This window comes from Aquarana catesbeiana, linkage group LG06 (assembly GCF_042186555.1).
Source record: "Aquarana catesbeiana isolate 2022-GZ linkage group LG06, ASM4218655v1, whole genome shotgun sequence".
Classification (NCBI taxonomy): domain Eukaryota; kingdom Metazoa; phylum Chordata; class Amphibia; order Anura; family Ranidae; genus Aquarana; species Aquarana catesbeiana.
In genome coordinates this window covers 252427173-252454077 of record NC_133329.1, presented here as the reverse complement: position 1 = coordinate 252454077, position 26905 = coordinate 252427173, and the positions used below count along the sequence as shown (strand labels likewise).

The 26905-nt window shown below is 46.9% G+C and overlaps 1 protein-coding gene across 2 annotated transcripts in view; it reads right to left on the bottom strand.

Moving 5' to 3' along the window:
• Positions 1-26905, bottom strand: part of MFSD6 (major facilitator superfamily domain containing 6) — a 132578-nt gene that overhangs the window by 52211 nt on the left and 53462 nt on the right. For both annotated transcript variants that reach the window (XM_073633211.1, XM_073633210.1), the window contains exon 3: positions 19440-19537. In XM_073633211.1, the coding sequence (XP_073489312.1) occupies positions 19440-19537 (98 nt within the window). The remainder of the gene's footprint in view (positions 1-19439; positions 19538-26905) is intronic.

Sequence of the window (26905 nt, the reverse complement as noted above, 5' to 3'; positions counted from 1 at the left end):
TGTATTTTCTTCAACCACCTCTATGTGCAATCAAGACCAGATTGTATCCACCACCTGTGCTTATTTAGAAGCGCACCAAAGCTGTATGACCACAATATCTTGTTGGATCAAAATGTTCAAGCCCCAGTGTTTCAGTCTCCAGCACCTTACAAATATTACAAATGGTAGAGAATGGATATTACCTGGTACGTGTCTGGCGACGCCCGTGGCAGAAGAGTACATTACACAGCGACTTGGAATCCAAACATATGTTTGCTACATATACACTACTGCAGGTTGTTGCAACACAAGCTGTATGATTTGTTGGTGGCTTTTTGTTGTTTTTACGGCATGTGGAGCATGATACTTGTTACGTTAGGTAAGAGAATCGTGAGTTTATAACACGTTCTGGAGGTGGAGTACAAGTGGAACTGATAGAGGGACGAGTGTTCCCATAGAATGCATTTGACCCGAAGTGATAGTAGGGTGACAACTCTGGTCAGTTCCAATTAGGCACAGGTGGTGAACACAACCTGGTGTTGAAGATCGCTCAAACAGGTGGTGGAAGAAAGGAAACTTCAAAAACAATTGATATATTTAACAGACTGGTGTTTAGATACAATGTTGTAAAAAGCAGGAAACTAGGTTTTTTATGCCTTAAAGTGGATGTAAACCCAATATCATCCTTTTTTTTTTTTATAATTTTTTATTTTCAATAAGTTTTTCAACAAATATAAAAAAAGCATAGCAAAAAGTCATGACAGTTTTCATAGAAACAATCAAAATAAAAGTAGTGCAAACATTGTAAAGAAGCATGGTGAGGATATCTGTATAGATAGAAGTCAGCTTCTTCCCGAATTGGGTCATATATAGTAAGAAAGAAATAATTCCATACAGTATCTATGTTGCTATCTCAGTTACATGTTCAAAACACAAGGATGCTTAAGAGGACATGTAATTTGGAATCAAAAAGGAGCAGAAATGGAAGGTACAGAACAAAATTTAGAGTCATCCCAAGGTTTCCAAATTTTTTCAAATTGGGGAAATTTACCTTCAATTTTTGCTGTTAAATGTTCCATTTTACGCATATCTGCAACAATGGAAAGGACGTGGTGTAAGGTGGGAGCGTTGGTAGAGAGCCAAAGTCTAGGGATGGCTCTTTTTGCTGCCAAAAGTATAAAAGACCCTAGTCACTGTAGTGATTTAGGGATACCCGGGAAGGGTAGACCTAACAGGAAATGTATGGGTTTTAATGGAATAGATGTGGCGAAAAGTGATTGCAATATATTTTGTATCTCAATCCAATATGTACCTAAGACATGACAATCCCAGAAAATGTGAAGGTGTGTACCTATGGACCGTCCACATCTCCAGCACAAATCAGAAAGAGACGCATTTTGGGCATGTAGCAACTCAGGAGTTTTGTACCAAAGAAATATTATCTTAATAGCGGTCTCCTTTTGTGCCACGCATCTGGAAACTTTAAAAGCCGACTCCCAGATTTTACCCCAATCCATTAATGAAATTGATCTGTTTAGCATTTTGGACCATTTAGTCATGTATCTATGTATGGAGTCATTTAAAGGGGGTGTTGTCTGGAGTATTTTATATATGGATGAGATTAGGTTTGGTTCGTATGGGCCATTTGTACATAATAATTCAAAACCAGTGGGATTTTCTAAGGATAAAGAGGGGAAGCAAGATTGGAAAAAATGTTTAATTTGTAGGTAAAAGTATTCTGTAGAATTCGGTAGGGTGTGTTTTTCTTTAAGGTCTGAGAAAGGTAAAAGTTTGTGTGTTACTGGGTGAACTAAATGTCGCAGCTGAAACATCCCCGCGTGTGTCCACAATATCATCCTTTCTAAACTACTGCTATATGGGGTTATCTATCAGGATATACATGCCTCCTATAAAATGTCTCCCCTCTGTCTGTTATGACCCAGAAAACTGCAGATTCTGTGTGTGGGTCTGTTGTCTGGAGCTCGGTGGGTGGAGTTGTGATGTCAGACTCCCGGCCCACCTCTACACTCCCCTTGTCAATATGCATTTTCTCCTGTGTATTTCTTACACTGAACTTCTGCTATGATCTCTAACATCCAGTGAAAAGACAGGAAAGTAAACACATGACTTCAGCATGCCAAATTATGCTGAGGTGTGGAACATCCAATCCTGGCAGAGCAGCAGAAGAAAGGAGTGGGGGAGGGAATTAAAAAATAATGCATGTCTTAAGCTAGTGCACAAGATATGTAAACCACCTGTCACTCGCAGAAAGGGGGAGGATTTGACAACGTTTTTCTGGGTTTGTCAAGTTTTATCTCACTGAACAATAAAAGAGGATTGCTCAAATGACAGGAATTCTTATACTCTACATTATGACATAAAAAAAAAAAAAAAAAAAATTTGGGGTTTACATCCACTTTAAAGTTCATAATTCAGGGGGGCGTGTCCGGATGCAGCAAGGAGCAGGACGTGTTTCAGAGCAGCTCCGCCGGCCCTGGCTCCATCCACAGCCATCCAGCCCTTAAAACCCGCTCTTTTAAAAGCAAAAGGCTCCCCAAGCGTAGCAGGGAACCATCCTCAACAGGGGAGGAGGATATTGACCGAGACAGCAGCCCGAGAGCGAGGTAACAGGCCGGCATCTCCTCTTGAAGGCATTCCGCCATCTTGCGGCCTGCGGCGGCCTCGCGATCCCCGGCCTAAAGTGCCGCGCTCGGCGGCGGGGGGACCCCGGCGCTCCGCGCATCGGTCGCGCCTGGAGGTAAGAGGAGAAGTGGACCGGGGGAGACGGGCAGCTGGCGACCGCACTGCTAGGATCCCCGGTCGGCACCACAACCCGGCCGCGGCCCACCATCCTGCGGCCTGTGAAGCCCCCGCCATCCCCGGCCTCGGGTACCGCAATCGGCGGTGAGGGGGCCACCGCAAGTCTCCCATAAGAGCCACCTACTTGAAGGCGGCAGCGGGACCTGGAGACCACGAGAGGGGGCTGCAGGAAACTCCATAAAGGCCCTTGGTGGGCTCCATGCAGCGGCAGCCATCTTGGAGGCCAGGGCCTTAATTAACACTGTCCTGGAGTGCAGAGGTCTGGGGGAGAGAGTTGCCACCCGTCCTGGGGTCTGCCCAAGAGGGAACAAACAACAAAAGGACATTGTGAAATCGCTAAGCCGTCCCTCCCTCTCCCTCCCAGCCTGTATCCTACAGAACAGTCTGCAGATTCTACAACAAGGTACTGTTGCTGGGGGTGACACAACCGCGGTTTTCAGGGCCCGTACCCTTCCTGTGTCCTCTCCAATATTGTAAATCTTTAAAAGGGGTCACACACTGTACCACACTTACTGCTTGATTACCCCTGACCCTGCACACAGGCTCCATCACTCGCTTGCTCACTGCTGCTTGGCGTAGGCCCCCTAACGCCTGCATGAAACACAGAAACTCCAAATCAAAATTTATCACAGGAGAGAGTCGTGACCTAGCTATGGAAACGTAAGAACGTGTCGTTGGGAGCTCTGCACTGAAAACGGGGCGTGAATCACCCGTAGCACCGATCAGCTAAGCCATCCATTCATGCCAGGAGGCCGCAGGCGCCCACAGGTCACTGAGGAACGGAGGGGACCCGAAATCTCACACTACTTTCTGCGGCAGCAGCAGATTCCCTCACCGGCGAGACAGAGCAAGATGGCGCCACCTCGAGTCAGCACGGCGGGCGCTACACCCTCAAGTAAGAAGGGCGCTCCGGCAACTACCTCTGCAGCGGAGGAGGACTTTCCCCCCTTGCCACACAGAGTACCCTCTCCTATAGTATCCCCGGCTCTCACAACCGCTGACACGCCACTGCATCCAGAGAACGCTGATGACCTAAGCGGCCTAATTGAAAGCTCCCTAAGAGACATAGTGTCAGGTCTCCCCACCAAACAGGACTTAAACGCTATGGCCACCTCTATTGTCAATGCACTAACCAAAGAACTGCATGACCTAAAACAGCAAGTGGATGTTGTCGAGGAGAGAGTCACCACGATCGAAGCCTCCCAATCTACTACAGAAGCGCGCCTCACTACACTTGAGTCGGAGTATGGGGCCTTCCGCCGTCATCTTGTCGACGTTCAGCTACGCCTAGATGACGGCGAGAATAGAAGCAGACGGAACAATCTGCGCCTAAGGGGGATCCCAGAAGCCACCATGGGCCCAGACCTCAGATCCACAGTGGTCGCCATCTTAAACCAGGTCCTGGGCAAACCACCGACAGATGACCTGGAACTAGACAGGGTGCACCGTATACCAGGTCCCAGACCCCCACCCTCTGCACAGAGATCATCATCCGAACTAGACTCTCCCCGTGATGTACTATGCAGGGTGCATTTTTTCACTATCAAGGAGGACATTCTTCGCCTTGCCTGGGAAAAGGGCCCAATAGACTTTGACGGGGCTCACATCAGGATTTTCCCTGACATCTCCAGACAAACTCGCACCATGCGGGGGCTCATGCGACCCCTACTGGAAATCATCCGCGAAGCAGATGCCACCTACCGTTGGGGTCACCCCTTCCATCTCATCGTCAGGAGGCAGGGGGCGGAATTCTACCTCCGCACGCCAGACCAACTCCCTGCCCTCTTTCATTTCATCTCCAGGCCGGTGATCGAGGTGCCCAACTGGTTTGACTATCTGCTTTCCCAGAACTCACAAGGTCCAGCACCACCCAGACAACAGAGAGCTCGACGCCCAAGATCCCGCCCGCCAAACCGAGAAGACAGAAGAGCCCATCCAACAGTATCTGAGGACTAAACACTCACCACTTTTTGGTTCTTGGTAAGGCTTTCAGTACCTCTTATGGGCAGATGCCCCGCTCCTTCCCCCCCTTATGGTGATTTTTCCAGGAACATTCAAACCCATGCACCAGGACTCCCCCCCCCCCCCCCCCCCCCCTTTTTTTTTTTTTTCTCTTATCCATGGGTTAACTCTCAAATATGGACGGGGGAAGAGGGAGGGGGGACGCATTGTTATAACTGTTTAAATGTGGTATTTTTGCTGTAGGCCAGACTTCATGCACTCCACCCGAGTTTATTTTATATGAACGTAGTCGATGAGGAGGAGGCTCATACATTCTTCTCATGAGCCAAATCTGGTCAGGCTGCCTTGGCGCACTGACAGCCGGGCGGTGGGGGCCCCCTCCTGGCCTTGTCCAGGAGAGGGGTGAGTTGACCCCCGGGGTCCTCGACCCCTAGCCGCCTCTGCAATGCGTCAACGCCAGTAGATCATGGCTGTTAGAGGTTTACTTAGTTGCACATACTAGCCTTAAACACAGTTACGTTTATGATTGTTATGCCCAGTTTTGTGGTAAATTACACCCTACTTATGATGGTTAATATATTGTTTTTTCTTAATCTTAAAGTGCTTGACTTGCTCACTTAAGTGTGAGCAAAAAAATTTTTTCTTTTTTATTGTTGCGCACTTTGACGCACCGACCACCCCCCTTAGGGCGACCTCCCGATTGCTGCACAATCCCTTTTGTGCCTCGGCCGGGAGATCATAGCGTAGTCTCTTGACTAACTTAGATTGCTCCCTCCCTCCCCTCCCCCTTCCCCCCTCACCTACCCGCTCCTCTTCCTGCTCTGACTCTGTTTTCACCTTCTTTATTCCTCTCTATTCTCTGGTGCTGTTGCCCTCTAGCTGGGAGGGGACGTGAACCTAAACCAGAGGTGATTGTCCTCCTCATTCTGTCAACGATCCTCAGCGCCCGGGCCGCCACAATGGCTCTCCTAAAGGTGACCTCTCTTAATGTACGGGGCCTCAATATCCCGGAAAGGCGTTCCCAGCTACTAGCTGACCTACGCAGAACTAAAACCCAAATTGCCTTTCTACAGGAAACCCACTTTCATGGCGAGCATATTCCCAAACTGACTAACAATCTGTTCCCGACGGCATACCACAGCATCTCACCTATCTCCAAATCTAAGGGGGTTAGCATTTTGGTGGCAAAGTCAGTACAGTGGGAGTTCATGGCACAGCAGGCGGACCCTCAGGGCCGCTTTCTCCTGATCAAGGGCAGGGTATCGGACATTCAGGTCACTCTTGCCAATATCTATTTCCCCAATGCCGACCATGCTCGGTTCCTACGCGGGCTGATACCCACACTACTTGAGTTCACGGAGGGGATGCTCATTTTCGGAGGCGATATGAACTTCGCAATGGACCCCCTGTTGGACACCTCACGGGGTGCCTCTCATCTCTCATACGCGCGCCTTAAACGTATTAAATCCGATCTTCAATCTCTTCGTCTGATGGACCCCTGGCGCCTCTTACACCCCAAGGATAGGGATTACTCGTACTTCTCACAAGTCCACCATTCGTACTCAAGATTAGATTACCTGCTCCTTTCCCATCAGGACTTGCCAAGGGTGGTGGACTCATCCATAGATGTCATTTCCTTTTCTGACCATGCCCCCATACACTTGACGCTCCACATGGGACCAATGTCTAAATCCCCACCTTCGTGGAGACTGAACGAATCACTACTTCAATCTGCAGAGACCCGCGCGGAGATCCAAGCCAAACTGCGGGAATATTTTGCACTTAATGTAGCCTCGGTCCCCAATCCCTTGGTGGTGTGGGAGGCGCACAAGCCAGTTATCAGGGGCATTTTGATAGGTATTGGGGCACGTCTCAAGAGGGAAAGAACCCGTAGAACTGAAGAACTTCTACTTCAGATTAAGACCCTCGAATGCACGCACAAGGCTAGCCTAGCTCGCTCCGTATACCAAGAGTTACTTAAGGCACGTGAAGAGCTTCGCTCGCTTCTGTTGCATAAAACGAAAGAGAGGCTAGCATGGTCACGTCGTACAATGTACGAATTCTCTAACAAACCTGGCTCACTCCTAGCCAGAGCTTTACGCGGTCCCCGCACCAAAACTTTCATCCCCCACATTCTGTCTCCCACGGGTCGGAGGGTCTCTACCTCAACAGAAATAGCAGAGGAATTCCGTTCATTTTATAGCGGTCTTTATAACCTAGATAAAACTTCTCCCGGCGCCCCTAACCCTACTGGAGGATCCACTCCACATGAATATCTAGCTTCCTCAGGCATGCCATCTCTGCCGGCCGACACTGTGGAGGGGTTGGAAGACCCCATCACGGTGGAGGAGTTGGGAGTGGCAATGGCGAGCTCCAAGCCAAAGAAAGCCCCAGGCCCTGATGGCCTCACTTCAACTTACTTCAAAACATTCTTTGAGACGCTCTCCACACCGTTAGTGGCTGCACTTAACTCTATTACGAAAGGCAACTCCTTCCCCATAGACTCCCTTAGGGCATACATCTCTCTCATCCCCAAAGAGGGAAAGGACCCACTTAGGTGTGGAAATTACCGACCGATAGCTCTGCTAAACACCAACCTGAAACTATTTGCCAAGATCTTGGCAAACAGATTGCTCCCACATATACCAAATCTAATTCACAAAGACCAGGCGGGCTTTGTTCCTCAACGGGAACCACGCGACAACACAATTAGGGTGCTGAACCTCATACATGCCGCTAGGACCACGCGACGACCCCTTCTACTGCTGTCAACAGACGCAGAGAAAGCTTTCGACCGTGTAGATTGGACGTTTGTTAGAGCTACTCTCGAACACATTGGCCTTCGGTCGTCGATGCTCAGCTGGATCCTATCACTCTACTCTAGCCCCACAGCTGCGGTCAGGGTCAACGAAACCAGGTCCGGCTATTTCGACATTCGGAATGGTACCAGACAGGGTTGTCCCCTGTCTCCCCTAATCTTCATTCTCACCTTAGAACCCCTGCTCTGTAAGATACGGGCCAACCCCCACATAGAGGGCTTCCGTAAAACATCTGGAACCCACAAGGTCGCGCATTCGCAGATGACCTTATCTTCTTCTTGGCTGACCCCATTGCCTCACTCCCCATCTTGCTTCATTCTCTGAGGGAATACGGGGCTCTGTCCCTATTTAAAATAAATATGTCTAAATCCTCCATGCTCAATATCACACTGAGCTTGCAAAATACCCGACAATTGCGCCTGAACTACCAGTTCCACTGGGCAACCGATTCCATTCCGTACCTAGGTGTGGTCATCACCGCGGACCCCGCCGACCTGTACCAAGCAAATTTTGCCACTCTCCTACACAGACTTAAAACAGACCTGCAGCATTGGCACGCCCTCACTTTAACGTGGTTTGGACGCTGTAATGCCATCAAGATGACAGCCCTCCCAAGGATACTTTATCTTCTACAGGCCCTCCCCATACATCTCCCGCCCACCTTCTTCAAGCGAATCGACGCACTCCTCCGAGAATTTGTCTGGTCACACAAGCCGCCACGCATAAAATTACAACTACTTTACTTGGCAAAACGCAGGGGAGGGGTGGGTTTACCAGACATAAAAGCCTACTACAGGGCAACGCATCTTACCAGATTGATAGACTGGTACTGTCACCTAGAGGCCAAACAATGGGTCACCATGGAGATGGAGGACTCAGACGGTACGGCCAGGAGTTGGCCGTGGCTTACCACTCCGATCCCGAAATCCATTGCCGAACACCCAACTTTGGGAAACACATTGAGAGTGATCAGAGAAACCTTTCGCAAAACCCAGATCTCACCTATCCCTTCCCCTATGGTGCCGATCCTGGGTAACCCTGACTTCATGCCGGGCTGCCAGGGGCCGATCTTTAGAGCCTTATCAGCGGGAGATAGATGGCCACACCTCCATGACTTCCTGGATCCCGGTGGCCAGCTCAAGACAACCGCGGGAATAGAAATCCTAGACAGGCCATTGGACTTCCTGAGTGGTCTCCAACTGCGTAACTTTTTGCGCCGAAGCGCCCGAACTCTAGGTCCCCCACGCCCACTTACGGAATTGGAACGTATCTGCCACCGCAGAGAACCCATACGCCACTCTTTATCCCTGATCTACCTCTCTTTGATCGCCCCGGCTGAAGGTTTTGTCCCCCCCTTCCTTACTAAGTGGGAGACGGAACTGGGAGCGCATTTTGATGAAACACAAAGGGAAAAGATCTTACACTTTGCCCAAAAATCATCTCTGGCCACAAGGGTCCAGGAGACTTGCTACAAGATTGTGACCAGATGGTACAGAGTACCATCCACTCTTCACAGGTTTCTCCCGCAGGTGCCGGATCTATGTTGGCGTTGTGGAGCAGGAGAGGGAACAATGTTGCACATTTTCTGGGACTGTCCCAAGATTAAACCGTTCTGGAAAGAGGTGACGGATACGGTCGAACATCTGACGGGTGTCGCACTGGGGGGGAGACCCCGGGGCCTGTTTACTGCACCTTTCTAGAAGTTCAATTAAGAAATATAAAGCCTCACTCACCATACATCTGCTTAATGCGGCCAAGGCCTGCATCCCTCTATTTTGGAGATCGGTAATCCCACCAACGAAGATTCAGTGGTATGCAAGGGTCAATGATATGCGGGACATGGAAGATCTTACGGCCACCCTGCATGACAGGGAGGAAGCCTTTCGGGAGACCTGGCGCCCCTGGCAACACTTCATCTACACCGAGGCCTACCTCCGGGAGATGACTTAATGCGGACACTCCTTGATACGAGGACCCTGCCTGGCTGGAGGGTGACACCGCCACCCTCCTCTCTTTACCTCTCTTCCTCTCCCCCTCCACTTCGCCTCTCATTCTCTCTGGCCTCTCCCCCCTTACTGTTTCCCGCTTTTCTCCCCTTTCCTCCCCTCCCCCCTCCTCCTCTCTCCCTAGGTTCTCACACAACCCCCTATAAAAAATTTTTCGGTTAAGGGAAGATTTGATCAGATATGTTGAATATCATGGTATTCATTACTCTACGTTAGTTGCCCCTTGCCGGACTCTACTGATCGGCAGGGAATATCTCCACCCCCGGTCAGTGGAGAGCTTCTCTCTTTGTTATCTTGGTTTATCTATATGCCTGTTGTCTAAGGATAAATACACGAGCCTTTAGTTTAAACGAGACATATCTCAGGGAACTGCTTGCAAACGGATAGTATGATAATCATAACATCAGACTTTCCCATACACTCAGGCTCTGTTTTCTTTATGCAGACCGTGTAAACTAGAGGAATGAATAGGTGTTCACGTCTTTAGTCGACGGTAGATTTCTGTTAAAGTCCTCTTCATGCCTCTGTTTTATCTTTTTTTTTTATCACTCACTAAATGTTATAGATCTTGATAACATGTATATCACACTGTAACAAGCATTGTTGAAATAAAATAAAGGAATTAAAAAAAAAAAAAAAAAAAAAGTTCATAATTCACATGTAAAAAGGCTTACTTGATACTTATTTTTTTTGGTTCTATGAAAATACTGTGGGGTTTTTAAGGCAGGTGTAGAACCCTCCTCTAGTTAGGCGGCTATGTTAAATGTAGTTTTTGGCTCCACTGTAGTGAGCGGAGCAGTGATTTATTGTTTTGGTCTTCTCAGGGTTTTCTGAGCTGAGATTTTGATTCCTCCCACCTGCCGCTGGGGAGGCGATAAATGTGCCTTCCAAAAAAGGGGGTATAAACACCCCAAAAAAGGGACCAAAAAGGTATCACCTTCGGGCTCTGAGGACCCTAATCACGCCTCTGCAATGCCATCCTCCCCTGAAAGACCAGAGGTGGCTGGTCAGGGTGAGGCCATCGGGTCTGTTAAGTGTTGCAGCTGTTTCCAACATTTCAGCCCCTGTCTATGTTACTGAGGAAGTTTTGTCCTCAGCCTTAGTGGGGTTAGAAGAAAGGTTAACTGCTCGAATCGCATCTTCCCAAAATGGGAGAAAACGCGATAGGTCCCCTTCTCCCGCCCTGGGCCCTCAAACAGGAGAGCGGTGGGTAGAGGAAGATGAGACACCCTCAGGGGACCGGGAAGAGGCTGGCGATTCCTCTTCTGAGGAATCGACTATAGAAGAACCCTTTTCAGCTTCACAATCTGAGAAATTGCTGGTGCAATCTCTTACAGAAATGGTCCACTCTACATTTAAGCTGCCCTTAACTGAGTCAGCTGAAAGGCCAGTTTCTGCTTTGGCTTCTCTAAAGCCTCCTCAGGCTCTACATGCCTTTCCTATCCATCTATTGCTGGAACAGCTTATATATACTGAGTGGGATCACCCAGATAGGCATTTCCTCCCTCCTAAAAAGTTTTTAGCACTTTATTCCATGGAGGAGAAATTCACCAAAAAATGGAATATACCAGCAGTTGACGCTGCTATATCCAGTGTGAATAAAAGTTTAACTTGTCCAGTAGACAACGCTCAAATGCTTAGGGATCCAACAGATAAGAGGTTGGAATTCCTGTTAAAAACCTCCTTTGGTCTGGCAGGTACAGTGACTCAACCTGCAGTGGCAGCAATAGGCATATGTCAATCCCTAAAAGGACCAGTTGAGACAAGTGCTCAAGGTTATACCTGCTCAGCAAGCCCGGGACTTAGCCAAGCTGCCAAGGGCATTATGTTTTGCTATTAAGGATTCTATTCATCAGGCATCATGCATTACGCTTGTGCTGGTGCATATGTGTAGGATCTTGTGGTTGAAAAATTGGTCAGCCGAAGCGCCATGCAAAAAACTTCTGGCTGGTTTTCCTTTCCACGGTGAATGGCTATTTGGGGATGATTTGGACAAATACATCCAAAAAATTTCAAGTGGAAAAAGTACCCCTTTACCAGTTAAGAGAAGAAGTAAACATCTCCCATTTAAACCGGCTTCTTCTCCAGGGCCAGGGGCAACTGCCTCTAGGCAGTCGTGACGGCCTCCGCCGCCAGGTTCAAGAAATAAACCTCAAAGTCAATGCCAGGGACAGAAGAAGTCCTGGGGGCGGAAGCCTACAAAACAAAATTTTAAGGCCTCTTTATGAAGGGGCGCCCCCGCTCGCACGGGTGGGGGTAAGACTTCTGCACTTCTCAAAAAAGGTATGGCAGGAAGAAATTCAGGACAGATGGGTCATCTCCACAATAACTCTAGGCTACAAACTAGAGTTCATAAAGTTCCCATCACCTCGTTTTCTGAAGTCAAACATTCCCAGAGATCCAGGAAAAAAGACAATCTGTTTCTGGCATTAGACCGGCTCTTATCTCAAGGGGTGATCATGGAGATCCCTACGGAGGAGCAGGGGTTAGGGTTTTATTCAAACCTCTTCACGGTACCAAAACCAAATGGAGATGTCAGGCCCATTCTTGATCTCAAAGATCTAAATCAGTTCCTGATTATCCGCTCCTTTCGCATGGAGTCAATCCAGTCAGTAGTGTTCATCTTACAAAGAGGAGAACTTCTGGTGTCAAATCGACATCAAGGATGCATACCTGCATGTGCCCATCTTCCCCGCTCACCAGAAATATCTGCGATTCGAGGTAGAAAATCGCCATTTTCAGTTCACAGCCTTGCCTTTTGGCCTAGCTACTGCACCCCGGGTATTTACAAAGGTTCTGGCCCCTCCTCTGGCCAGACTAAGGGCTCAGGGTATAACAGTTGTTGCATACTTAGACAACCTGCTGCTGATAGATCGGTCAGTAGCCCACTTGGACCAGAGCGTGGTCAGCACAGTCAACTACCTGGAATACCTAGGTTGGATTCTCAACCTGGAGAAATCCTCCTTAAAACCACTAAGAAGACTAGAGTACTTAGGTCTGATCATAGATACAGCTCAGAAAAGGGTGTTTTTGCCTCAAGCAAAGATTAGTGCCATAAAAGAGCTGGTCCAGGTGGTCAGGGCAAAGATCCTTCCATTCGCCGTTGCATGAGGTTGTTAGAGAAGATGGTGGCTTCATTCAAAGCTGTTCCCTATGCCCAGTATCATTCAAGACTGTTGCAAAACAGTATCCTAGCTGTTTGGAACAAAAAGGTCTAAGCCCTAGATTTTCCAATGCGTCTGACTCCAAAAGGTGCGCTAGAGCCTCAGTTGGTGGTGGATAACCCAAAATCTGCAAAAGGGGAAAGGCTTCTTACCAGTTACCTGGAAGGTGGTAACAACGGATGCCAGTCTTTCGGGTTGGGGAGCAGTCCTGGAAGAGGCAACTGTCCAAGGGAAATGGTCCAGAAGTGAAAAGACCTTGCCAATCAATATTCTAGAGATTCGGGTGGCACAATTGGCTCTGAGGGCCTGGACATTCAGATTACAGAATTGTCCTGTCAGGATCCAATGCGACAATGCAACAGCAGTGGCCTATATCAATCACTAAGGGGGTACCAGGAGTCACGCAGCCCAAAGAGGTGAACCATATTCTGGCTTGGGCAGAGAAGCATGTACCTTGCCTATCGGCAGTCTTCATTCCAGGAATAGAGAATTGGCAGGCGGACTTCTTGAGTCGCCAGCAGTTGTTACCGGGGAATGGTCTCTTCACCCTGACATCTTCCGGGCCATATGTCAAAGATGGGGGATCCCGGACGTGGATCTATTAGCGTCCAGGTTCAACAAGAAAGTGGACAACTTTGTGTCAAGGACAAGGGATCCACTCGCATGCGGGACAGATGCATTGGTGACCCAGTGGGATCAGTTCTCACCGATTTATGAATTCCCTCCTATTCAGCTGCTTCCACGGCTTCTTCGCAGGATCAAGCAGGAAAGGAAGCCGGTGGTTCTTGTAGTCCCCAGCGTGGCCCAGAAGATCTTGGTATGCAGAGATCGTAAAGATGGCGGTAGGGGACCATGGACCCTACCACCACGTCCAGATCTGCTCTCGCAGAGACCAGTATTCCATCCTACCTTACAAACTCTAGGTTTGACGGTTTGGCTATTGAAACCCACATTCTAAAGAATCGCTGGCATTCCGGGTCAGTGGTATCTACCTTGATTAATGCAAGGAAGCCAGCTTCCAGAATCATATATTATAGAGTCTGGAGGGCATATGTTTCCTGGTGTGAATCCAGAGGTTGGCATCCTCGAAGTACATCATAGGTAGAATTCTTGCCTTTCTGCAATTAGGAATAGAGATGAAGCTGGCCTTTATTATTATCAAGGGTCAGGTCTCTGCCTTATCAGTACTGTTTCAACAACCACTTGCTTCACATTCCCTGGTCCGTGTTTTTATACAGGGGGTAACATGGCTTAATCCACCAGTTAAGTCACCCTTGAATCCTTGGGACTTGAATTTAGTTTTGTCGGTATTACAAAAGCAGCCTTTTGTGCCGATATGGCATACTCCCTTGGTCCTTTTGACAAGGAAGTTTGTTTTTCTGGTTGCCATATCTTCGGCAAGAAGGGTATCAGAATTGGCTGCTCTTTCTTGCAAAGAGCCATATTTAATTATTCACAAGGACAAGGTGGTGTTGCGTCCTCATCCAAGCATTCTGACGAAAGTAGTGTCAGGTTTTCATCTAAACCAAGATATTGTTCTACCTTCATTTTTTTCTAGAACCCTGTTCTATGTAAGAAAAGTCGCTACATTCTCTGGATGTAGTGAGAGCAGTCAAAGTCTACTTAAAAGCGACTGCTCAGATTCGAAAAATTGATGTTTGGTTTGTATTGCCTGAAGGTCCTAGAAAAGGACAGGCAGCGTTGAAATCTATTTCTAGATGGATTCGGCAAGTGATTATTCAGGCTTATGGTTTGAAGAGGAGAAATACACCTTTTCAAATCAAAGTGCACTCCACCAGGGCTGTTAGTGCTCCGTGGGCAGTGCATCACCAAGCCTCCATGGCTCAAATCTGCAACGCCACAACTTGATTTTCAGTTCATGCATTCACTAGATTCTATCAGGTGGATGTAAAAAGGCATGAGGATATCGCCTTTGGGTGCAGTGTGCTGCAGGCAGCAGTATAGGTCTTCTGATGGCGCCCTGCTTTCTTTATGTCTCCCTCCCCCTCAGATAGCATTGCTCTGGGACATCCCACAGTTATTACTATGCTGCTCTGTGTCCCGTGACGTACAATAAAGAAAATAGGATTTTTATAACAGTTTACCTGTAAAATCCTTTTCTTGGAGTACATCACGGGACACAGAGGTCCCTCCCCTCTTTTGGGATATACGTATATTGCTTTGCTACCAAAACGGAGGTACTCCCGGTATGGGAGGGGTTATATAGGGAGTGAATCTCCTGTCTTGGGTGTGCCAGTGTCCATCACCTGAAGGTGGCCTATAACCCACATAGTTATTACTATGCTGCTCTGTGTCCCATGATGTACTCCAATAAAAGGATTTTACAGGTAAGCGGTTAAAAAAATCCTATTTTTCTGGAGAGCACTGCACTGAAATCCTGGTCTGGGGAAAGGATCTTGTTATCTCTCTCACTGAGGATCTACCGGCGGATGCTGGGTGACAGCTGCTGGGATGCTGTGAGTAAAGGCCTCATTGGGGGCTAGTAGTTGTGGAAAGGTCAAGCCGAAGAGAACCAAGTGCCAGACATGGCTATATAAGACTGCTATTGTAGGGTCCTAGATGTACTGGCCATTCCCTGTTACCTCCAGGACAATTTGCAATTAGAAGATTAGTGAGACATTTGTCCTGCCATTAGGGCTAATGATTGGTTTGGAGAATCCCGTGACCCTAAATCTTTCCTGCTAAAGTTCTTTAAGCACTTCAATACCAGACACTTAGACACCTTCCTGCCCAGGCCAGTTTTCAGCGCTGTCACAATTTGAATGACAATTGCCCGGTCATGCCACACTGTACCCAAACAAATTTTTTTATAATTTTGTTCCCGCAAATAGAGCTTTTTTTGGTGGTATTTGATCACCTCTGCAATTTTTATTTTTTGCGCAACAAATAAAAAAATACCGAAAATTTTGGGAAAAAAAAACAAGTTTCTTTGTTTCTGTTACATTTTTTTGTAAATGAGTACATTTTCTTTCTCAATGACGGGCACTGATATGGCTGCACTGACGGGCACTGAAATGGCTGCACTGATGGGCACCAATGAGGTGGCACTGATGATGGGCACTCGTAGGCGGCACTGATGGGTACTTATGGGTGGCACTGATAGGTGGCACGGATGGGCACTAATGGGCACGGATGGGCACTGATGACACTGATGGGATGCATTGCTGGGCATCCCTGTTTTGTAATATTCCACAGAGGTGCCAGTCAGTGCCCATTTGTGGGCACTGATTAGCATATTTTGGGCATATTTTTCACATATGGATGGCCATGGGGGATGTACCTGGCCATCCACATGCTGGGGGCTTCCTTGGTGGTCTAGTGTGGGCATCTGAGGGGGGGGCTGCGCTGACAAACAATATGCGCAGACCCCCCCCCCTCCTGTCAGGAGAGTGAGGAAAAGCCGATAAGCGTCTCTTCCTGTTTACATCGTGGTCAGCCGTGATTGGACACGGCTGATCGCGTGGTAAAAAGCCTCCGACGGAGGCTCTTTACCGAGAGCGGTGTATCAGACTGACACACAGCACCATCGATCGCCGCAATGCACGCCCCCACGGGCGCGCGGCGGCTGTTATCCTGCAGGGCGTCATATGACGCCCAGTCAGGATAACTGAACCACCGCCCGGCTGTCATTCTGCTATAGGCCAGGCAGGAATTGGTAATAAATACTAAAAAGACATTCTGAAGACAGTCTGAATTGTCCATGAGCTTGTGTGACTGACAGCCTCTGTACTATTGTGGGAGAGTTGTAGGTGCAAGGTTTAAACAAACAATCACAACTATATGGGAAAACCAATCTTAGAGTCACGAACATCTGCATGTTACAGGACTTTTAGTACGACTCGAACTTTACAAGCAGCAAAGTAACTAAACGGTAGAAACACATTCATTCTGGTATTAGAAATGATAATCATATAAATAAATTAATGTATTAATGATCTACAGCAAAACAAAGGATACAGTAAGTAAAAACCTTTTCCTGCTACCCTAGGCAAAAAAAAAAAAGTGAGTGCCCCACGTGCAGGGGTAACATATTCAGTTCCCAGGAGTTCCGTTTTAAAATATATGTAAAGGCGAAGCTGGACTGAAGCAAGAAAACTGAAGTGCTTTATAGTAAGGATCAGTGCCGCCTCTATTTTATGAGGAGGCTGAGGTCTTAACATCTGCTGGATGATGTTGAAGATGTTTTATGAGTCTGTGGTGTTCAGTGCTCCCCAGTATGCAGCAGCATGCTGGGGAAGCCAGGCTTAAGGTGGCCAACGCCAACAGACTCAGTAAACTGACTTGCAAGGCCAGTGATTTTGTTGGACTGGAGTGGGAGCTAAACTACTTTAACACTGGGCACTTTTGCCCCCTTCCTGCCCAAGCCACTTTTGCGCTGTCACATGCTGAATGACAATTGTGGGGTCATGCCACATTGTACCCAAGTGAAATTTTTTTATCATTTTATCACACAAATAGAACTTTCTATTGGGGGTATTTATAATCACCACTGGGTTTTTTTTATAATTTGCTAAACAAAAATACTGTATACAATTTTTTTTTTTTTAATTGTTTGTTTGTTATAACATTTTGCAAAAATAATTAAGTAAATTTATCTTTATTACATTTTTTTTTACATACTATGAACAGAGCAATACATTGTTACCATAGTAACACTGTACTACTCTGGGGAGGTGATCAGGATTTTTTTTTGTACATACTATGTTTAGAACAGTGAAAATCATAGTTATAAGCAGCCATTTTAAAAAAAATCTATTCATTCAGTGCATACAATTGTGATTAATGTGATCTGTCACAGCTAATCACATGGTATAGATGGGCTGTGATCGGCCCTGTCTAACATATCGCAGAGATCAACACAATAGTACACAATGGATGGCATGAATAAAAGCCATCCATTGTGTACAACTGCCATGTGATTTACTATGATTGGTCACAGCGATTAGATGGTAACGGCAGCGAAAGCCTTTACATCCACTTTAAGCCTAGGTTCATGTGTGGTGCGGGAAATGCAGCGATCCCTGCGCGTTTCCCGCACTACCTGCACTGCAATCGCGCTGCGTTTGTGATCTGCTGCGCGTGTCAATACAAAGTTAATGACATCTAAAACATCTCGCAAACGCAGTGCGGTTTGCATGGTACAGAATGACCATGCAATGCGCTAATGGTGCAACTCAAAAAAAAAAAAAAAAAAAAGGGACCTGCACTTCTTTGGTGCGATGTGAGCCATTTCAAAACAAATGCAATTTAGAGCTGCACCACAAAGCATTACATGGTCATTTTGTACGAGTGGGCTCAAATTGCACCACACTGAATCGCATGCGAATTGCACAGGAAGGTGGTGCGGTTCCTGTGCAATTTGCATGCGGGTTAAAGCAGAGCTTCGCTTGTTTGCACCCTCCACTGCCACATTTGGCACTTTTTTGAGGGGGGGGGGGGGGGGGAGGTGGAACCTGGTTTTGACAGGTACCCGCTCCCACTTCCGGCTCAGATCGCTGCAGTGATCTACGAGGATGTTCAGCCCCATCTGCTTCCCCCCGCAGCCTTCTGGGACACACACAGGTCCCAGAAGACTGCAGGGCCATTCACAAATCACATTGCGACTCGCACATTGGTCAGCAGGAAACCAGCTGTGAAGCCGGAAGGCTTCACTGTCGGTTTCCCTTACTTACAATGTTGGCGCCTGCACCTGAAGTCTGATTGAAGAATCTGCTCAGGTGCCAACATGGCTGGATCCCTGGACAGGCAAGTGTCCTTATATTTAGGCCTCATGCACACTGGACGTTAAAACAACATTATAAAAACGCCAGTAGCTTTACAGTGAGTTTTTCAACTTCTTTCAACTTTTTTCAACGTTTTTTAGCATTTTTTAATTTTTTTTTTTTCTTTGAAGAAAAAAAAAAATTTTTTTTCTAATGGATCAAAAACGTTAAACGCTGGTGAGCAACGTTTTTGAACGTTTGTCAACGTTTATACAGCTGAAAAACATATCTCAGAAACAACTAGTTTTGGTGTTTTTTACTGCTCAAAAACGCCACTGCCCAAAACTTCTGATAACAGCCTATGTGTGCATGGACACCTAGGATAACATGATGGAGAGTTTAATGACTGTAGAAAAAAAATTGTCTACAGCCAAAAAACAGCTGCTGTAAAAACGTAAAAAAACGTCTGGTGTGCATGAGGCCTAAACGTCAGCAGCTGCAGTATTAGTAGCTACTGAGTTGATTTAACTATTTGGGGAGACTGAAACTCCTCTTTAAAAAGGTGTCAACTGGGGCTACTTGATTTTAAAGCATTTTATACAGGGTGTATCCTAGCAGGGTAAATGCTTCACCCAGATTTGATTACAACACGGCTTTAAAATGACATTGAAGAAAGCTACTGCAGTTGCCTGCGGCTTGCCACCAGCAAAGATGTAATATTTCATATTCACCCGACTTAAAAGAAAAGAAGTGAAAAAAGCTATACACAGTTTCCTAATAAGCTATGTTGAGTGCCAAAACATTCCACATTTCATGTAAGTGGGCATTCTTTTCATATTCTACCTAGAGGCATTTTTCAAAAATATACTCCCGCTACTGGATTTTCAAATACACAAGCACACATATTGCATAGTTTCATATGTCACATAGAATATAAGGTTGATACCGAACATAAAATCTACTTACCTTGTAATACTTCCATAGGGAGAACTGTCCAGGCATTATCCATATAACTAATATAGAGATAACGGGCTGTATTACAGGCGAGGCCAATGTATAGCACCCTAAGAAAGACAAAACATTGTTTTTAGTCTTTAGAATTTAGGAAAGTTGTAGTAACGTAATATACTTTTATATTAAAGGGTATCCACAGTTGGAAAGGTAAATATATATTCAATTCCACATTGAATTACTATTTCTAGCTACCTTGTATTACACTGAACTAGTAAATGAAGTTTGTAAACGTACTTTGTTAACCCCTAGGTGCCGACGGTCCGCAAATATGCAGCCCCTTGGTGGGTGGGCCTAGGCTCCGAGAGGCCGCATATTTGCGTACCAATTTGCAGACACAGCTGTGCCGGGAGCGCGTGCCCTGCGTGCTCTCGGCACAGTTACCAGCAGCTCGCGGAAAGCTTTTCAATCATGTGACCGCCAATCATGGCGGTCACATGATCATAAACTCTGCCTCCCGGCAGCTGAAACCCCCTAAAGTCCTGGGAGGTGCTGGCGCAAAGGGTTAGGCTTAATGGACATTTTAAAACCTCTCCTGAACGATTTAACTTGACAGATAGTAACTGACGTTTAACCAATTCAGCCCCGGAAGATTTGGCTGCCCAATGACCAGGCCATTTTTTGCGATATGGCACTGCGTCGATTTAACTGACAATTGCGCGGTCGTGCAACGTTGTACTCAAACATAATTGACGTCCTTTTTTCCCCACAGATTTCTTTTGGTGGTATTTGATCATCTCTGCGGTTCTTATTTTTTGCGCTATAAACAAAAAAAGAGCAACAATTTTGAAGAAAAAACAAAAAAAACAAAAACAAAAAACACCACAATATTTTGTACTTTTTGCGATAATAAATATCCCCAATTTTTTTTTAAAAAAAAAGCAACATTTTTTCCTCAGTTTAGGCCGATATATATTTTTCTACATATTTTTGGTTATAACAAAAAAAAAAAAAAAAAAAAAAAAAAAAAAAAAAACGCCCAACTGATCCTAAACGTCAGTTTACCAGCAGCAGTGTACATGAAGCCTTAATAGCTCACTCATTTACTTTCTTGAATTCTGTGACATGTATTCACTATGCTCTGTGAGTAGGCATTGCTGTGTTCACACATTTCACAGAGCATGCCTTCTCAACTACAAAGGTCCTGAAGGGAGAATTTTTAGGTCAGCAAAGCAATCACCGCTTGCCAGGCAGCAAGGTACCATGGGATATGTAGTCCTTGTAAATTGAACACAAAACAGCAGAGGAGAAGCTGCACAGCATACAGGAAATCCAGGAAGATGAGGAAAGATGACCAGCAAATAGGCAGCACTCACAACATGAGGATTTTTCAAGTAAGATTCTATTGGCTTTCAATAATAACTATTGTTTGTATTGCTATTACAATGCTGATGTTATAAAATGTAAGTGTCTGCTGTGACCATAGAACTCTTAAAAACACAGAATCATTTAGACTCCATTCCCACATAAGCACATTGAATCGCCGCTATTCTGCCCGCAATTCCAAATTGCAGCAAAACGGGGAGCGCATTTGTGATGCCATTACGTCTTATTGGCACCCCAATAGCGGTGTGATTGAGCAGGTACCTGGTTTTGACAGGAACCCACTTTCGGGTAAGATTGCCGCGCGGCGATCTAGGACATTTCCAGACCCTCCTCCCTCCTTCATTTAATAAGCGTCTGCAGTGCTGAGTGGTCTATACTGACATAATACAATTCCTCTCTCTACCTCGAATGTGTAGATGGGCAAATCCATTCAGTCCCCGCACACCCCCAACCCCCCCCCCCGATAAAAAAAAAAAAAAAAAAAAAGTAATCTATGGCCAGTTTTAGATTGGGAGTCTGACTACATGCTTTTCCAGGTTTACAAGATAATGTCATTACTACAAAAAGGTTCCTCAATATTTACAACCCCTACTCTATGAGAAGATAATATTTTCCAGCCTCCAAACTACAACACTGGCACACAAAAAACACAAATTTTGAACATCTGCAAGAAAACAGAGGTCTCAATTATATATATTTCTTGTTCATACATTACAGGACACAGAGCCTTTGATAATTACTTAGTGGGTTAGATAGTCACCATCAGGTGATTGGACACTGGCAACCCTAATTACAAGGCAAGTTCCTCCCCTATATAAATCCTCCCATATGGAGTAGCACCTCATTTTTTTCGCCAGTGTCTAAGGTGGTTGGTCACGTTAAAGGTGTGCTAAGAAGAAAGCTCTGTTTGACGGTCTCTGCGGGGGCCTAGGAGCTAAACCGGATACATGCCTCGGGCCAATAAATACGCCTAAGATGGATGGTACCCGGGCCTTGTGAAAGAAGAAACATGGTTTTGCCTGTAATGTTTCTGAGGACTGGGCTCTGGGATCCAGCGCTTTGGTGCACAAATTTAAGTTGTGCAAAAAGTTTCTGTCAGAGTCTTTTACAGGTCCAGGGAAGAAGATCCTGTAAGTAGGTACCCAGAACCCTGAAGGTTGGCACAATGCTACCCGCCGTGATGGGTGAAGGTTGGACCTGTCTGTTCTTAGCAGTTCCTGCGGCGGGCATAAGGTAAGTGAAGACAATCTTGAATTATGCACATTATGGACTATCTTCTTTTGAGTAGTTTGCAGGTCTTACCTGGTTTCCGCCACTAGAAGGAGTAAGAGACATACCTGGTGTATATTTACATGCCATCCAGGATACAGGAAGCTGGTCTGAGAAGCCGCTTACCTCCTCCACTGCAGGCTCTGCCACAAAATGAAAGGGGGGATTCCACGCAGTCCGGGGGTCCCGCGCAGTGTTCAGGTTGTCTCCTTTCTCCCCCCTCGCCCCCGCCATGACGATCCTACGCGGGCGCGCTTTTACAGTGGTTTCACGAGGAAGAAGGGGAGGCGTGGTTGCGGCATCGTGCGCGTGCATGGCGCACCAGTGCCGGAGCTCCTGTAAGCGGTGGGACACAGAGCTGTGGGCAGTAAGCATCTCAGTGGATTCGGATCCAGGCATACCCAAGACACCTACTCAGCATCAGGTTGTGCAGACTGAGCTAATGTTAATATTGTAAGACTAAGGCACAACAGTGATTGCATTTGTACTAGTACCTCTGCTTTGCAGCTTAGGACTATGACTCCCCGCAAGAGGGCTTCAGGGGGAGGTAAAAGAGGCAGTAAGAAATCACCGCCTAGATCTAGGGGTTCTGAACATGCTTGCAGGATACCATCCCCCCCTGAGAGACTGGAGGCAGCCTCACAGGATGAGTCTGTGCCCCTGCCAGGCTTTGCAGCCTCTCCCAATGTTACAGTCCCTGTATATGTCACTGAAGACACTATGAAGGCTGTATTGGATGGTTTTGAAGGAAAGATTACTAATTTTATCACAGCTTCCTTAACCACTTCCCGCCCGGCCTATAGCAAAACGACAGCCGTGCGGTGGCTCAGTTATCCTGACTGGGCGTCATATGACATCCAGCAGGATAACAGCCGCCGCGCGCATCGCGGTGATCGGTGGTGCAGTGTGCCAGTCTGACAGACCGCTACACCAATCTCGGTAAAGAGCCTCCAACGGAGGCTCTTTACCACGTGACCAGCCGTGTTCAATCACGGCTGATCACGATGTAAACAGGAAGAGCCATTGATCGGCTTTTCCTCACTTGCGTCTGACAGACGCGAACAGAGGAGAGACGATCAGCGGCTCTCCTGACATGGGGGTCTGCGCTGATTGTTTATCAGCGCAGCCCCCCTGTGGATGCCCACACTAGACCACCAGGGAAGCCCCTAGCATGTGGATGAACAGGTATGTACCCCATGGCCAGCCACATATAAAAAAAAAAAATATGCCCAATACATGCCAATCAGTGCCCACAAATGGGCACTGACTGGCAACATTATGGATCAGTACAGACAAGTGATGCCCAGCAATGCCACTCATCAGTGTCATCAGTGCCACCCAGTGTCCATCAGTGCCACCTCTCAGTGCCCATCCATGCCCATCAGTGCCCACCTATCAGTGACCATCCGTGCCACCCATCAGTGCCACCTCATCAGTGCCCGTCATTGAAGAAAACTTATTTACAAAAAAATTAACAGAAACAAAGAAAAACTTTTTTTTTTCTAAATTTTCGGTCTTTTTTTACTTGTTGCACAAAAAAAAAAAAAAAAAAAAAAAAAAAAAAAAATCGCAGAGGTGATCAAATACCACCAAAAGAAAGCTCTATTTGTGGGAACGAAATGACGAAATGATAGAAAATTTTCTTGGGTACAGTGTTGCATGACCACGAAATTGTCATTCAAATTGCAACAGCGCTGAAAGATGAAAATTGGCTTGGGCAGGAAGGTGTATAAGTGCCTGGTATTGAAGTAGTTAAAGAGTAGCAGAAAAAGGGGTAGATCCCCTCCCTCTGCTCTGGGTTCCCTATCGTATGGGCATTCTAATAATGATGAAATATCCCTATCTGGGGATGGGGATCAGGAGCAGTCGGACGATTCAGGGGAAGAGGAGAAGCTCTCTTCTGCCTCCCAGGCCCTCAAAGTACAGGTGCAATAAAATACTGAGTTGGTGCGTACCACATGCAGATTGCCCTCTGCTGAGGTGCTGAGGCTGCCATATCCTCTGTTTCCTCCTTGGGATCCCAGAAATCCCCACAGGTTCTCTAAGCTTTATCCGGTGGAGGAAAAGTTCACCAAAAAATGGGGGGTGCCAGCAATTCTTGTGTGAATAAAAGCCTGACCTGTCCTGTGGACAATGCTCAGGGGTTCAAAGATCCAACTGATAAGAAGCTGGAAACTTTATTTAAAGCCTCCTTTTCTATGCCTGGTGCTGTGGTCCAGCCTATGGTCGCAGCAACTGGCATGTGCCAGTTCCTCAAGGAACAAATGAAGCAGGTTCTTAACCTACTCTCCACTGAGGAGGTCAAGGTTTATGCAGACCTTCCTAAAGCCTTGTGTTTTGCGGTTGATGCCATTACAGATTCTGTTTTGCAAGAGTCCCGCCTTACTCTCCTGCTGGTACACATGCGCAGGGCCCTTTGGCTTAAGCATTGGGCAGCTGAGGCTTCATGCAAAAAATATTTGACTGGGTTCCCATTTTATGGGGAATGCCTGTTTGGGGATGATCTGGACAAATATATCCAGCAGATTAAAAGGGGGTAAGACCACATTGTTACCGGTTAAAAAGAAGAATAAACGTCCCTCATTTAGACGTTCTTTCCCCAGTCCCTGGAGCCTCGACCTCCAGGTAGTGGCGACAGCCTCCCCAGTCTAATACTAGGGGAAAGGTCCAAGGCCAAGCCCAAGGCCAAAAGAAGTCTTGGGGTCCAAGATCTGTTAAACAGAACCCCAAAGCCTCCCTATGAAGAGGTGTCCCCGCTCGGCCGAGTAGGGGGAAGGCTGCTGCAGTTTGCAGGCACCTGGCGGGAAGAGATTCAGGACAAATGGGTAGTCTCCATGGTGTCTCTGAGCTACAAGCTGGAGTTCTGGGAGCTTCCGCCATCTCGTTTCCTAAGGTCAAGAGTCTCCAAAGATCCAGAAAAGGGGAGGCCCTTGTTTCTGGCCTTAGAATGTCTATTATCCCGAGGGGTAATTATAGAAGTGAGCCCAGAAGAGCAGGGCTCAGGGTTCTACTCAAACCTTTTTACGGTTCCAAAACCGAATGGAGATGTCAGACCTATTCTGGATCTATAAGACCTGAATCAGTTCCTAGACATTCGTTCTTTCCGCATAGAGTCAATCCGCTCAGTAGTTTCCACCCTTCAGGGGGGAGAATTCCTGGCATCAATAGACATCAAAGATGCATATTTACATGTGCCAATATTTCCCGCTCACCAAAGATTTCTAAGGTTTGCGGTGGATCAGCATCACTTCCAATTCGTGGCCCTACCTTTCGGTCTTGCCACCGTTCAAGTGTTCACGAAAATCCTAGCCCCGCCCCTGGCAAAACAAAGGGCTCGGGGCATAACAGTGACAGCTTATCTGGACGATTTGCTACTCGTAGAACAGTCCCTAGCACGTTTAGACCGCAATCTGCTCAGCACAGTAGATTACTTAGAGTACCTAGGCTGGGTCCTCAATCTAGAGAAATCTTCCTTACAGCCCCTAAGAAGGCTGGAGTATTTGGACACGGTCACAGACACAGTCCAAAGCAGAGTATTTTTACCCGGGTCAAAAGGTCAAAAGCAAAATCCCTCTATTTGACTATGTATGAGACTATTAGGGAAAATGGTAGCCTCTTTCCAGTCTGTTCCTTACGCCCAGTTTCACTCAAGGCCTTTACAGAGCAGCATCCTCTCTGCTTGGAACAAAATAGTTCAAGCCTTGGATCTTCCAATGTGCCTATCTCCATGGGTACGCCACAGGTTCAATTGGTGGTTACTGACCAAGAATCTACTGAAAGGAAAATCCTTTGTTTCGGTTACTTGGAAAGTCGCAACCACAGATGCCAGCCTAATGGGCTGGGGAGCAGTTCTGGAAGAAGCTTCCAGCCAGGGAAGATGGTCCAGAACCGAAAGGCTTTTGCCCATTAACATTCTGGAGAGTCGGGCAATTAGCCTGGCCCTCAGGGTCTGGACTTACAGGTTGCAGAGTTGTCCTGTCGGGATACAGTCCGACAATGCTACGGCAGTGGCCTAGATCAATTCACCAAGGGGGCACCAGGAGTCTGGATGCCCAAAAAGAGTAAATCACATTTTTTCTTGAGCAGAGAGGCATGTTCCTTGCCTCTCTGTGGTCTTCATTCCGGGGGTATAAAATTGGCAGGCGGATTTCCTAAGCCACAAGCAGTTGTGTCCAGGAGAATGGTCTCTACACCCCAACATATTTCAGGCCATAGGTCGAAGATGTGGTACCCTGGATGTAGACCTGTTGGCTTCCAGGTTCAACAAAAAACTGGACAGCTTTGCGTCAAGAACAAAAGGATCTGCTAGCACAAGTGTCAGATGCCTTAACGATTCCATGGGATCAGTACTCTCTGATCTATGCCTTCCATCCAGTTCTGCTTCTCCCGATTCCTACGGAGGGTCAAAAGGGAAAGAAAGCCAGTAATTCTGGTGGCCCCGGCTTGGCCCAGACGACCTTGGTATGCGGAGATTGTAAAAAACGGCAGAAGGAATACCTTGGGTTCTTCCGCTGCGCCCAGATCTACTCTCACAGGGTCCAATATTCCATAGTTCCATATTCCAGTCGTGGCCTCTCGGGGCCAGTCCTGTCCACTCTTGTTAATGCTAGGAAGCCGGCCTCCAGGCTCATCTACTACAGAATCTGGAAGGCATGTTTCCTGTGAATCCAGGGGGTGGCATCCTAGAAAGTATGTCATTAGCAGGATTCTTGCCTTTCTTCGAGATAAGAGAGAGAGCGTAGAGATGAAGCTGGCCTTGGGCACTATCAAGGGCCAGATCTAGGCCTTGTCGATATTCTTTCAAAAGACCACTTGCCTCATTCCCT